Consider the following 13,193-nt stretch of genomic DNA (forward strand, 5'->3'; position numbering starts at 1 on the left):
AAATACAGTGGGAAAAAGAGGGTATAAACATACCAAGAGATGGTCGCCTCTAGCAGATGGAAATAAATAAAACAGGATAAAACACAGGTGATGACCAGCAAGAAAAGAACATAATCAAGCAAAGAAAAAGGTTATAGGAGGAAGAGCAGAGAAAATAGTGTTCACCAGAAAGAGCACACCATAACATATCAATTAGCTATAAAATATATTGAAAGTCCTGGCATTTCTTTTTTTTTGAAAAAAGGTGAATCAACTCTAATAATATAGGACTTGCAGTATTCTTTCAGCTAGAATCAAAACCTGAAAGTCATCTCGAATTAACTTTAAAAATTCTCTAATAAACAGCCATAACCCCAAATTAACTAACGTGAAAAACCAGTATGATAAAAGAAACAAAACAAAAAAAAACTGAAAACAAGAACAAAAACAATTCTTTTAAAAAATAGACATTCTCCCATTTTATTCATTCTAAATTTAATGCACGCTTCATATTTTCCACCACCAAATAAGTGATACTAACGGCAGGGATAACCTTGGCCAAATTTGGCAGTAAGCCTTTGTAGAGCCCAGGGTACCCTTCTCTTTGAATTGTTTGCTTGAAAACATCCTTTATTCCAGTGTACCTATAAGGATGAGCAAAGGTTCCTTGAGCTTGTAGTCTAGTTCTCAATAAATTGATTGGATAAACTACACAAGCACCAACAGTACCAGAAAACGCCCCCAATGGCAAGACGACAAAATTGCTCAATTTCACATCATCTTCGCGTTTTCCCTCTCTATTGGCTTTCCTTCTGATCATTATTTGCTTAAGAGTAGTAAATGTACCCAAATCAATAGCAGCGTAGGGGAAAATACCAGTTACCCCAACGAAAATGCCCCTATAAAATAAACGCAATCCCCCTTCCTTATACATTTCTTTGGCGGTTCTCCAGATTATTCCTTGTCTATTCTCGCGTAGAGGAGCACATTGGATTCTATATTTTAAGGTATCAACTGGATAAACTGTGAATTGTGAAAACATCCCGGCAAACCCACCAGCCAAGTAAGTGGAGAATCTTGATAAGTCATTGGTTGAAGATTTTCCTTCGATCTTCATGAAGATATTTTTACCAATTTCAAAAGAACCGAATTTCATCGCAGCTTCTGGAAATACTTTGAGGCAATTCAAACCATTGCCAACGTAAAATGACTTTAGCCCTCCTTGTTTATACAATGATTGTGCTGCTTTGATCAAAGGTGATTTAATCTTGTTTAAAGGTGGATGATTTGCATTCCTCTTCGAGATTTCCCTCTTTTTCGTTAAAAGTGTCGATGACAAATCAGTTCTGGCGATTAAAAATACCTTTATCCGATCAAAAGGAGCAGTACATGTTCTACTGACTACACCTGCCACACCGCCTGAAATGAAATAACCGACCCCTTTGAGATAATCATTGATGATAGTCATATCACCGTCAGAAGACAAATCCACATCCTCGTTGAAGTATCTAAATGCGGTTTTCAAACGCGACCCTTGATTTCGAGGGACAAGCAAAAGTAAGTTTCTCCACTCATCATACCTAATTAGCCCGTCATGATCTTGGTCAACATTTTTATAGAAATCTTCGAAATCTTCGTCAGTGGCCTTAATATTTAGATTGTCTTCCAAATAACTTCTTAGATCTGTCTTGGTCAAGTAACCATCATGGTTTTTATCAATATTGTCAAATGCATGCTTGATTTCTCCTTCGGCCTTCTGAAAGTAAGACTTGAACTCATTATAGTCGATCAAATCATCATGTTTATGATCTATTTTTTGAAATAGCTGATCGATATGATCATTGGATTTGAAAAGTGGATGCTCTTTCTCTCGAAAAGCCCGGGCTAATGTGTCTCGATCTATTTTACCTTTCTTAGTGAGATCTGTTTTCTCAAACCATGCTCTGAATTTTTTTTCTGTGGGATCATCAGTCATTGCAGTGTATTGTCGAAAATATTATAGTCGCTGAACTAACAATCCAGTGGAAGATTTCCGGTGAGATAACCAATTGTTTGGGAAGTAAACAAACTTTTTGCAAATTTTGAAAGTAGATGATTTATTTTATTCCTTCGTGGTGTATCCATTTAGTTGACTGAAAAAAAAATGGCATTCACGAGAGCTCAGTGTCCTAGAGGATTTAATAATTATAAAAATTTGGACAATAATAAGCTTGGAATATTTAAACTTCTAAAGAAACCTTCCTTAATATTGAAGGGCCTAAAAAAACTGGCAAAAATCAAAGAGAAAAAATTACAACACAAAAAAAAAAAAAAAAAAAACTCACGTGTTAATTACTAAATAACGCATTAAATATAGATGTAATAATTGGTTATCATCTAGAGAATCTTTCTTCTTTCACTACACTTTACATAATTCATCTCATTATATTACAGTCTGATTAATATTTGGAACTCGTAGGGCAAGGCAAAAGCTTGATATAAAATACCAAAATTGCAAGATCAATATATAATCACGTGGTAAATAATAACAACGGAGTTAGCCATTCATTTCTCTTCCGAATTATGGAGAAGCTTTTCCCAGTTTATTCGATCCACTTCGTGGGGTTCTGAAAACAGGTTTATCCATACAAAACCCTTATCACATAATTAACGTCTAGTAGCTTACATTAATCAAACACAAACAATAGAAATAATCTACAATTTAATGTTACAACAGACCACCGTCAAATAGATAGAAACCATAGAACAATCAAAATAAACATAAAAATTGTGCTAAAAGCTTAATTGTTATACACTTGCCTGTCTATAAATAGAGGCCTTCCAAGTTTTCTTCCACCTTGTTCTTCAAGACTCTTTCCTTAGCCTTGACAAAATCGTCTTGAATGACATGCATTCTTCTTTCTCTAAGAGCCAACAAACCCGCCTCAGTACACATAGCCTTAATATCAGCACCACTCAAGTCATCTTTAGAACCAACCAAGACGTCTAAATTGACATCTTCCGCCAATGACATTTTACTGGTGTGAATATTCAAAATCTTTTGTTTGGTTTGTGGATCTGGATTCTCAAATAAAATTTTTCTATCAATTCTACCCGGTCTAATCAAGGCTGGATCCAAGCTCTCAATCTTATTAGTTGCCATGATAACTTTGACATCCCCTCTATCATCAAAACCATCCAATTGGTTCAACAATTCCAACATGGTTCTTTGAACTTCTCTTTCACCACCAGAAGTGGATTCGTAACGCTTAGTACCAATAGCATCAATTTCATCAATGAATACAATAGATGGCGCATGTTCAGCAGCAGTCTTGAATATTTGTCTACACAATCTTGGACCATCACCCAAATATTTCTGGATCAACTCTGAACCAACGATTCTGAGGAAGGTAGCGGACGTTTGGTTTGCCACTGCTTTTGCTAATAAGGTCTTCCCTGTACCTGGAGCCCCATATAATATAACTCCCTTTGGAGGCTTGATACCCATTTCTTCGTATAATTCAGGATGGGTCAACGGTAATTCTACCGCTTCCTTGATTTCTTGAATTTGTGACTCAAGACCACCAATGTCACTATATGATTCTGTAGGAGATTTGTCTAACTTCATGACACTGACTGATGGATCGGCATCATCTTGTAATACCCCAACGATTGAGACAGACTTATGGTGTAAAAGCACCGAGCAACCAGGCTCCAACAAACCTTTGTCGACAAAGGACAAGATGGAAACATAGTATTCTGGACCAGTACTTAAACTGACAATAGCATGATCGTCATCAATGATTTCTTCTAATGAACCAATGCTTAGAGGAGATCCGCGCAAATCTTCGATTTTTTCTCGTTCTTCAGCTTGTCTCTGTTCAGTTGGAGTGAAATTTTCTTGATTTGTCACGAATTCTTGCTCTATCAATAAATGATCCTTGATTCTTTCCATTTTCAATAACTTCAACTTACATCTGGTAGTTGGATAAACAGTTGGAAGTTTCGACGATGTCTCTGGACCCTTTCTCTTCTTTCTTCCAAATTTCTGATGTTGCACCGGAGGTTCATACTTTGGCTTATCTTTTTTCTATAAATTATAGTTAGTAAGAGAACTAAGCTATCCGCTGGGTCTCGCCGATATTGCTCACCGCAAATTATATCCCAAATTTACTCACGTCTTTCTTTTTGTCATCAAAATTGCCACCTAAACCTGAAGGACCTTGACCCTGGTAAAAATATGTTAGTAATCAATCCAAAAAAAGGCAATTGTGAAAGAATATCACCAAAATCTTGAAACAACTGAATTATCTATTCATCTGCGTACCATTTTGACTGTTTTTCTTTGTTATGTTTTGGTTGCAACAACACCCAGTAAGATCTCCAAATCTTTGAGATTTTTGCCGCTTTCTTTTCACTGTGCAACTCTTGTGCCAATGTTCGTAACCAGAAACAGGAGCCATCTATGTGGGTCATTGATGCTTCCTGCAACAACCACAAATCGATTACCCGCACCCAGAACGACATAAGCAAGGCTTTATTGATAATTGGAAGAGGTCTTTTTACCTAGCAATACTGCAAAATATGAGCGACAGAAAATGTATAACATTGCCATCATCAATGATGAAATATCCGACTATCAATTGTGACCAACTTTTAGGCTTATCCTCACCCAATCTTGACTTATCTGTGAACTAGGAGGTAGTCAAATAATGACCTCAGTATATCTTATTGTTCTAACTTGATAGGTCCAAAAAAATAATATATTCCAAAATAAATAAGTATGAAAGAACCTCTCTTATTTATTAGAACCAATTGCAATTGATCCTAAAAATAAGATACCAGGATAGTGGTAAAAACACAAGAATGAAAAGAAAAAAGGGCTCAATTTTCTACTTTTCCACTGCCACCAAAATTTTTATTATGAGAAACACTCACATATGTTATAACAGTTCTATTCTAGTCAGCGTTCGCCTAATGAACATGTTTCAGCAATGTTCTTGACCAGGAACACTCTGTCACGTGTACGGACTTTTCAAGGCATGAAAAAAAAAATCACTGAGGCCTATACGATTTTGGTTACGACGATAGAATGGTGTCTGTTTGACGGCAATAGAGGCGAGATAATATCCATAAAAACTCCAGGATGACCGTGGAAAATGAACAGGAAAGTGACTTTTTCGCCACCAACCCAGCGCCAAAAAATTTGCCCCAGATCTCTGCAAAGCTCCACGAGTTTTTAGAGTTCCACCAAGAAAATGGGAATCTCAACAAAAAAAAGATTGTGTTAGTCACTTCTGGAGGCACCACCGTACCATTGGAAAACAACACTGTCAGATTCATCGATAACTTTTCTGCCGGCACAAGAGGGTCTTTGTCCGCCGAATATTTCTTGAATAATGGATATCTTGTAATTTTCTTACACAGGGAGTTCTCATTATTGCCGTTTTTGAACCATTTTGGAAATATCAATTTCCTTGATTTATTGCAAATTGAAAACGATGGCCAGAAGTTAGGTCTCGATAAGAACAAGGTGTCGAAACTAAATTCTGATCATAATTTGTTGAAAGTTTTGAAGAATTACAAGTATCATACCGCTAATAGAAACTACTTGTCAATCTCATTCACTACCATCAATGAGTATCTTTTCACCTTGAGAGCCATTTCTGAAGATTTGAAGAATTTCTACGAAGAGAAGAACTTCAGAATCTTGATCTATCTTGCGGCGGCGGTGTCAGATTTCTTCATCCCTCAATCAGAGCTCCCAGAACATAAAATCCAATCAAATTTGGCCATTCTTGAGGATCCACAATACCAACAATCGCAAAATCCAGAAGCTAAGCAAATAGAGATCTCGTCCTCCACAAATGGCAAATTAAAGCTCAACTTGGACCCAGTGCCGAAATTCTTGAAAACAATCGTTGATCGATGGTATAACAATTCGTTTATTATAAGTTTCAAACTCGAAACCGATGATGGATTACTTATTAAAAAGTGTAAGCAGGCCTTGGCTAGATATGACCACCAGTTGGTTATTGGAAACTTACTTCAATCCAGAAAAGAGAAGGTGGTATTTGTCAACAAGAATATAGATCAACAAGGATACAAAGAAGACTGGTTTAAATTAAAGGAAAATGAAATCCTTGATGGTGTACAAATAGAATCTATTTTCATTCCTGAACTTATCAAGTTACATGATAATTGGATTGATCATTTTGAAAGCAAATAGAGATAGATCTTTTTTTCTTTTTTCGTTTTGCTTTTATATTTTTTTTTTGGTGTCACTGAAAAGTCATTCTATATTATTTCATGCTAGTCTTTTCTTCTAAAATTGTCATTATATTTTTTTTTTTTTCCCTCTTACATTTGATACCATTTATGAATTTTATTATAAACCGAAGAATTCCATCAACTTTATGCTCTTAAAAAAAAATATAAAAAAATAAATAGATAAATTGCATTCTAAAAGGTGATTGAAATGAATTGATAGATAGCCTGAGAGAGAGAAAAAAAAAAAAACATAAACAAAAAGAAGAGAAGAAAATTTTAAGGATCAGGAAAATCATATTGGAAATTATACTAAATGAGGCTCACAATAAATTTTATCAACAATCTGCCAATTAAAAGGATAGATGCAGGAACAGCAAATACTTGAAGGAATTCCCAATGGCTTCTTGGCTTTAAAGGAGCAATAGCCACCTCATACTTCGAATTTATGTTGTACTGTTTGCTATCACTTTCACCAGTGACCACAAGATCAGGGGTGAAAGTACCATATTTATAGTAGGTATTCATTAACACATCTTTCGAGTACCAAAGATCGAATAGCCATTTTTCAAAATCCTTAAGTGAGCGTGCTTCATCCACCTCACTCAAATCATCCAGTCCCAACGGAACCTCATCCAATCTAATGGCTCTGAAATACATATCCGTTATTTTTGGAGCCTTTCCTCTAATGAAAACATTTCCCAAAGTGTAATTACTTTCGCCATATTCATCCTTTTTAACTCCACTATATCCAATAGTCACATCATAAACTACGTCACAGGATTTTTTGAGGAGCTTCAAAGATTCTCTAAGCCCAGTGGCTCTTGGTAACAAAACATTTTGTAATTTTGGTATGCCTAGCTTGGCACAGTATTTATCAGAGACCTCACGTCTTGAAGGTGACATATTGGTACCTTCTGGGAAAAGAATCAAGCAGAATGGCCATTTGAGCTTATCACCACCAGCATTACCATCTATTTGCTGGACATCGATATCGTTTTTATAATCGTTGGTGGTCCCGACAGTGTTCAAAAAACTCAATCTCTTCAACAGGGTTCTAAGGGTTTGTTGATCTTTTTCCCACTTTCTCGATAAAAATATGAACTTGAAGTTTTCCATTCCGTATCCCAAAATTGGGATCTTCTTTAATGAATCTTTCAAAATGATGTAGACCGAGTCACCAAGGTTAGCAGAATAGGCAACCCACCAAAGAAATGCCCAATCAGTGTAGATTTGATGATTGGCAATAACAGTCGATCTTGGGATCAATGCTGAATGCAATTCACCATTTATGATAGTGAATGTTCCCTTTGGCATTGAGGATAATTCACCTGTAACTCTTATACGTGATGGGCAGACGGCGTTCATAATAGCGGTGATTAATACCACGAAATGCTTTTTGGTGAGGGCAAACACACCTTGCTTGATATTGAATTGATAATGAAACGCCCATTTGAAGACAAGCTGGGTGATGACTATCGAAATTGCCGATAACAAGAAGGTTATCACCATAAAAACTACTCTGATTATCTGCAAACTATAGATAAGCCATTGTTTCTTGGTTTTCTTATGACTGCTTGTGAGATCGGAAGATGGGCCCGGACCTTTGACCTTTTTTGTTAGAGTTTCTGTCGCTTGGCACTTGGTCAGTGACTTCACAGAGTCCGAAGGCTCGGATACTTCGGATAGCATCTTTTTTTTATATATATTTCACTTTGTGGGACAAGCAATTGGTATTATTTGTGTAGTGGCAAAGAAGAAGCGTGAGAAGAAGAGATGAGATGTATTTTTTTTTTTTTTTTTCTTTGTGTCCGCGTTTTGCCCGTAGAAAACCCCAGCATGTGGAAATACACTACAACCTTAGATACTAGAAAAATTAGGGGGGATTTTAGTTTTCTCCCAGGAAATCACTATATTCATTTGAAGAAGCTATATACATGTGAATATTCGTAGGGCCAAATTTAGGCCATCAACATCGAAGGAATGGTATAGTGATGACTATACAAGTAGGCACCCATCAACCCCCTGCCATGGCAACAAGCAGCAATGACCACCAATACATGGAATATTTGATGAGAGTGACCCCAAATATCAAATTTTCCAGGAGCGAACCTTTCGGGAACTCTTGCCGCGTACAAAAAGGCCCCAAAAATATATAGAGCCCCTTCGGCAATGACCCACCATAAATCTGATCTTCTGAACACCTCTTCACCACCAAGTATCCACCACCCAGCAATGATTGGGAAGACCCCAGATAACCCAAATAACACGAACATTAATGCCCGATAAGGTCTCCATTTATTTGTTCTGAATCTGTCGTTCAATGAAAATACCGAGCAAACCGCCCCAAATGCCATTGTCAACCCCCAGAAAAAGTTCCTAATTCCTGGCAAATCAATCAACGAATAATAAAGGATCGACACCATAGATGTTATTATTAGTATTATTATTCCTAGATAATCCAACTTATTACCAAATGTAGCAACACATTCAGAGTGGGATTTAAGACAATGGAAGCAACTACTCAAGGTTAAAGCAGTGGCAGCACCAAAAGAAAATAATGAGAACGCAAATTGGTCCTGCCAAGTTGTAGAAGGAAAATACTCCATATAATATTCAAAAAACCAAAATATTCCCCCAAAAAATACTGTTCCTGGAAGCAAATGAGTGTATATGTTGACAGATTCGTTGTGGAGATACGTTAACGAGCGTAAGCACTCTAAATAACTAAGCGTTTCCTTAACATACCCAGAAAAAATGTAGTGATTATCTTTTTGCCATTCTGGGATGTCGTTCCAATGATAAAGCTTCTTTGTCTCCATCTTATGAGAGATATTTGAACCAATCACATTGCTAGTGACCGTTGGTGTTTTTATGTTAGTTCTCAGTCTCAACATGGTTTATGTTTCTACACCAAAGAGCAAAAAATTGAAGCGAGTGGTATGATGTATTTGCAACCCTTTTTTTTGAACTGTTCTCTGTATTTCCAGCGAATGTTGATATTTTGTTGAGTAAAATGTCTCGACAATTTACTGGTATTCTATTAGCGGTCACTAATTGATGGGCACGATTGTGTTGTGCATGCAAGCACCGACACCACGGTACTATCATACATACTACGAATATGGTCACCCTACTCTACATCTTATTACGCTGTCTCATGTTTTATTGTTGATTATTCTCAAGCCCCTGTTACATTTATTCATGATAATCAATTAACTATTCATCCATTTTATCTATACTAAATAATAATATATCTTATTGTGCTTATACTTGCAGAAGTCAGAGTTATATCAAGTTCCTATATCCCGAACCATTTGCCGAGTTGTGTGTTCATTGAATAGTTAGGAACTAGAGCCTAATCACAGTAATAGCTATTTGACTTTCCTACTGTTATATTCAACGCGAGGTCAGTGAAGATGAGTATATAACTCCTCATCCTTATACATAGGAATAATCCTCTATTACACGTGATTACCGATGCAGGATCCAAAAAAGTGGGCGAATCCTTAATTTTCATCACAGAAATTTAATCATCCTTTGTCATCATCTCTCTTCCCACTCTCTCTTCCCACTTCACTATATTTTGTTATCAATCGCACATTATATCAAAAACATTAGAAAACAACTAATACGCAATATCTGAAAATCTTGATATATATATATATATATATATATATTTATCTATGTGAATCAAAGAAATCTCTTCCGAGATTGAGAAAAAAAGTATTTGATCAATTGATCCTGAAATTGGAAAGAACAAGGCCTCCAATGAGCAGTCCTAGTCAACATCCAAGAAAAAAAGCTAGAAAATGGAAAGAGAAGATTACTCCAGGTATGGAAGAACCTCCTTCCTCAGACCAAGGAGATGAATCTGAAAAATCTGAAAAATCTTTAAAATCTGCATTTGACGAATTCAAAAATGAATGGGACAAAGGCTCGCTTCCTGAAACCAGTTTTGATTTTTCAACTCTAGGTGCTACTGGGGATCTTCGTAAACAAGCTGCCGAAGATTTCTATGATAGTTTAAGCTACTCTGTGAGACCAATTTTCGGAATATTTGCCACCTTGAGCTTTGTCTTCAAGAGTAGCTTGTTTTCAAAAAGGGCGGGGAAGGGCAGAAACGAAGAACAACCAAAAAACATAACATCAGGCTCCAATCAAAATGCGAGAACAAGAAGTGGTAAAAGATCCGAAATCAGCTTGAAATCAGTTAAAAATTACAGTGAGGAAAGAACCGCTGACTCAAAACTTCCTATGTTCTATTTTGCACCTTCTGCTGCCAGAAAGTGGTTGCGCCAAGTTGGAGTAATTGAAGTCCCAAAAAATTTCAACTTTAATGGGAATATTAGATTCTATATGACCATTCGCCATACTCACTCAGAGAAAAATTTTGAAACTTTTTTGTTTTTAGTTTTCGACAACATAAGTGCATTTTTCCGACTGATGATTCTGAAAGATTTTGAATTGACGCCGGTACAACAATGCTCATTCTCAATTGAAGGGAATATTGTTTCAACACCTGATATTATGATTGAGTATGGAGAAATAGGCAAGCAGAATAATGAATATATAACATGTGTTGAGCTTAAATATAAACCGCAATACTCGCTTTCAGAAAGCTTTAACAAGTTCAGAGCAGAGTATAGCATATACAGACGACACTTGCCACGGTATTTTGGTTTCAGTACGGAAGCGCTCTTCTTCTTGAGAGGTATCAATCAATTAATAATCCAAATTTTGGCCTCAAGGGCTCTCACTGGAATATTGGCTGATGAATCGACCCTTTTTTTAGTGAAATTTGATTGGGAAAAACTTGGAGTGAAAATGGATGAAGTGAAAAAACTAGAAGAGAGCAAGGGAAAAGAAGGAGTGGGTAATGAGCAAATAGATAGAGATAAGAAGAAAGCGAGAAAATATTTTGGACTCCTTTTTGATAATTGTGCGCGTATGTATTTCCAATTCAAAAATGATGGGCTAATCACTTACCAAATCATCGACACTTCTGAGACGCCCCTTGGTTGCGCAATTTTACGGTTCATGAAAACAACATTGGAATTGAAGAAGTCGCAGCCAGGATTAGCCGAGAGAGATGAGATTGCCTCCTGGTTTATTGGAAAAATGCTTGGTCAATTTTCAGGAAAGCTAAAAGAACAAAGACTTGTTGGCAGATCCATTAACAGATTGTTGATTTACGATTATTTGAATCTTGCATTTGATACTCCCAAAAAGAGAGTGAATGATTTTATCGGAGAATCATATTCTGAAGCTTTGAAAGAAAAAATTGCTGGAAATTGGAAAATGAAATCAAACGAATATGATAATGATTTGGAGAAACGGATAGGAATATTTCTTGGCAATGAAGAAGGTAGATTGGTGTTAAAAACCATGCCAGAAATGAAACCAGAGATTGTTTTTGGAGGTAAGCCTTACACTTCATGGTCTCTTGTCATAGGTTTTGGGGATGATCTCTATAAAATTTTTGACTATGCCAGATGTTCTCCTGAGGTTCTCTCAACCAAAAAGGGCAGCTTTAATACTCACAGGGATATATTCTATTATTACACTAGTCTCTTTATTAATGAGGTAACATCGTACTCAATTTTAACAAAGAAAGAAAGCACCAGAAATTTAATTCCTACCGTTCTTGAAAAAGGTTTCATTTACTCCAATAATGAAAATACTGATGAGCCGCAGGAAATAAGAAAAGGTAAAGAATTGGTATATACGGAGGGTCCGTATATCAAATTGAAAAACCTTAGTAAATCTGGTTATAATATCTTTGATGATTATTCAATTAGGAGTGAATTTGAGGGAAAGAGATTTTTGAGGTCTGCGTTGATTTGTATCAGCAAAATACACTGTGCGGGTGTGGGACACGGTGATATTCGGGGCGCCAATGTATTTGTCAAAGACCTGGTTGATATCAAACTTATCGATTTTGGATTTTCATCTTCAGCAGCGAATGGAAAAGGAACAGCGAAACATTTGAAAGAGAAAATGGAAAAGTATTCGGCTATGGCGGACAATTTGAAGCTGGTTTTTGAGCGTGATTACATGAAGCTTTTCAAAATGGTTGATAAAAAACTTGATAATTTTTGTGAACGCATAATGGGCGAATTTTGTGATAATACCGTGGAGTTAAATGAAGTTTTGAATATTGGTTCAGCATCCAAAGATTTGCTCACCATTTTCGGAGAAAGAGCGACAGAAATGGAACTTGCTTTTGTCGCTGCGGGCGGAGATGTACAAGATGAATTTTGGGAAATTTTGGAGAAAATTGGAGTCTGAAGAGGGAAGAAATATTTTTATTATCTCTCTCAGCCACTTGGGGTTTCGGCATATAAGGGAAGTTCAAGAAGCGCTCCAAACTAATACATCACTACTATAAAATCGCTAATGATCAAATCAATACATTGCTATTATAAACTCGCTAATAATTGATTCATATCGGTGCTATTTTTGCTGCTTCCATTTTTTTTTTTTTGCTCATTCATTTTTTCTTGCGTCGTTTCATTATTTATTATGTTTTTTTTTCTTGGTGGTTCTTCTTTCAAATTGGCTAGATGATTGTTGTTGTGCTTCAATAAATCTCATTTGAAGTTTATTCAAATTTTTTTTTCCATTTCCAAACCGATGTAAGGGAACATTATACAGGTATATAACCTAAAGCATCAGGTAAAACAGAATAACCGTGCAATAGTATATTGGAGTTTTTGATGCTGATTATTTAAACACTGCAAATGGCCAATTTGAATTCGTCATATAACCAGGGACAAAAATACAGTCAAGCTTCGTCACACCAATCTTCTTTCTTTTTGCTTATCATTCAACACCACTCTAATCTTTGCTCGATAAAGTGGCATAGAAATGCATAAACTAAGAGATATGTTTAGCAAATCAATAGATTTTTTTTTTGACCATTAAACCACTGTTAATATATAAACATACATGGTATAATCATTTAG

The 13,193-nt window shown here is 36.1% G+C and overlaps 6 protein-coding genes across 6 annotated transcripts; 2 read left to right on the forward strand and 4 right to left on the reverse strand. All coding sequences in view use genetic code 12, as the record gives it.

Moving 5' to 3' along the window:
- Positions 1–463: 463 nt before the first annotated feature.
- On the reverse strand, positions 464–1,954 carry SAL1 (Ca(2+)-binding ATP:ADP antiporter SAL1; the record flags this gene model as incomplete). The annotated part of the gene is made up of 1 exon (XM_064996298.1): positions 464–1,954. The coding sequence occupies one exon, from the start codon at positions 1,952–1,954 to the stop codon at positions 464–466; it is 1,491 nt and encodes a 496-aa protein (XP_064852370.1).
- Positions 1,955–2,782: 828 nt separating this feature from the next.
- RPT2 (proteasome regulatory particle base subunit RPT2) lies at positions 2,783–4,288 on the reverse strand (the record flags this gene model as incomplete). The annotated part of the gene is made up of 3 exons (XM_064996299.1): positions 2,783–4,048; positions 4,137–4,187; positions 4,286–4,288. The coding sequence occupies 3 exons, from the start codon at positions 4,286–4,288 to the stop codon at positions 2,783–2,785; spliced, it is 1,320 nt and encodes a 439-aa protein (XP_064852371.1).
- Positions 4,289–5,104: 816 nt separating this feature from the next.
- Positions 5,105–6,187, forward strand: DASC09_026970 (phosphopantothenate--cysteine ligase; the record flags this gene model as incomplete). The annotated part of the gene is made up of 1 exon (XM_064996300.1): positions 5,105–6,187. One exon carries the CDS (start codon positions 5,105–5,107, stop codon positions 6,185–6,187), a length of 1,083 nt encoding a protein of 360 aa, XP_064852372.1.
- A 350-nt stretch (positions 6,188–6,537) lies between these two features.
- DASC09_026980 (putative acyltransferase) lies at positions 6,538–7,917 on the reverse strand (the record flags this gene model as incomplete). The annotated part of the gene is made up of 1 exon (XM_064996301.1): positions 6,538–7,917. The coding sequence occupies one exon, from the start codon at positions 7,915–7,917 to the stop codon at positions 6,538–6,540; it is 1,380 nt and encodes a 459-aa protein (XP_064852373.1).
- Positions 7,918–8,186: 269 nt separating this feature from the next.
- Positions 8,187–9,122, reverse strand: DASC09_026990 (hemolysin III family protein; the record flags this gene model as incomplete). Its single annotated transcript, XM_064996302.1, has 1 exon — positions 8,187–9,122. One exon carries the CDS (start codon positions 9,120–9,122, stop codon positions 8,187–8,189), a length of 936 nt encoding a protein of 311 aa, XP_064852374.1.
- Positions 9,123–12,225: 3,103 nt separating this feature from the next.
- On the forward strand, positions 12,226–12,516 carry DASC09_027000 (uncharacterized protein; the record flags this gene model as incomplete). The annotated part of the gene is made up of 1 exon (XM_064996303.1): positions 12,226–12,516. The coding sequence occupies one exon, from the start codon at positions 12,226–12,228 to the stop codon at positions 12,514–12,516; it is 291 nt and encodes a 96-aa protein (XP_064852375.1).
- Between the last annotated feature and the right edge of the window lie 677 nt (positions 12,517–13,193).

The sequence above is a fragment of the Saccharomycopsis crataegensis genome, assembly GCF_037102585.1.
Source record: "Saccharomycopsis crataegensis DNA, jcf7180000000077, whole genome shotgun sequence".
NCBI lineage: Eukaryota > Fungi > Ascomycota > Saccharomycetes > Ascoideales > Saccharomycopsidaceae > Saccharomycopsis > Saccharomycopsis crataegensis.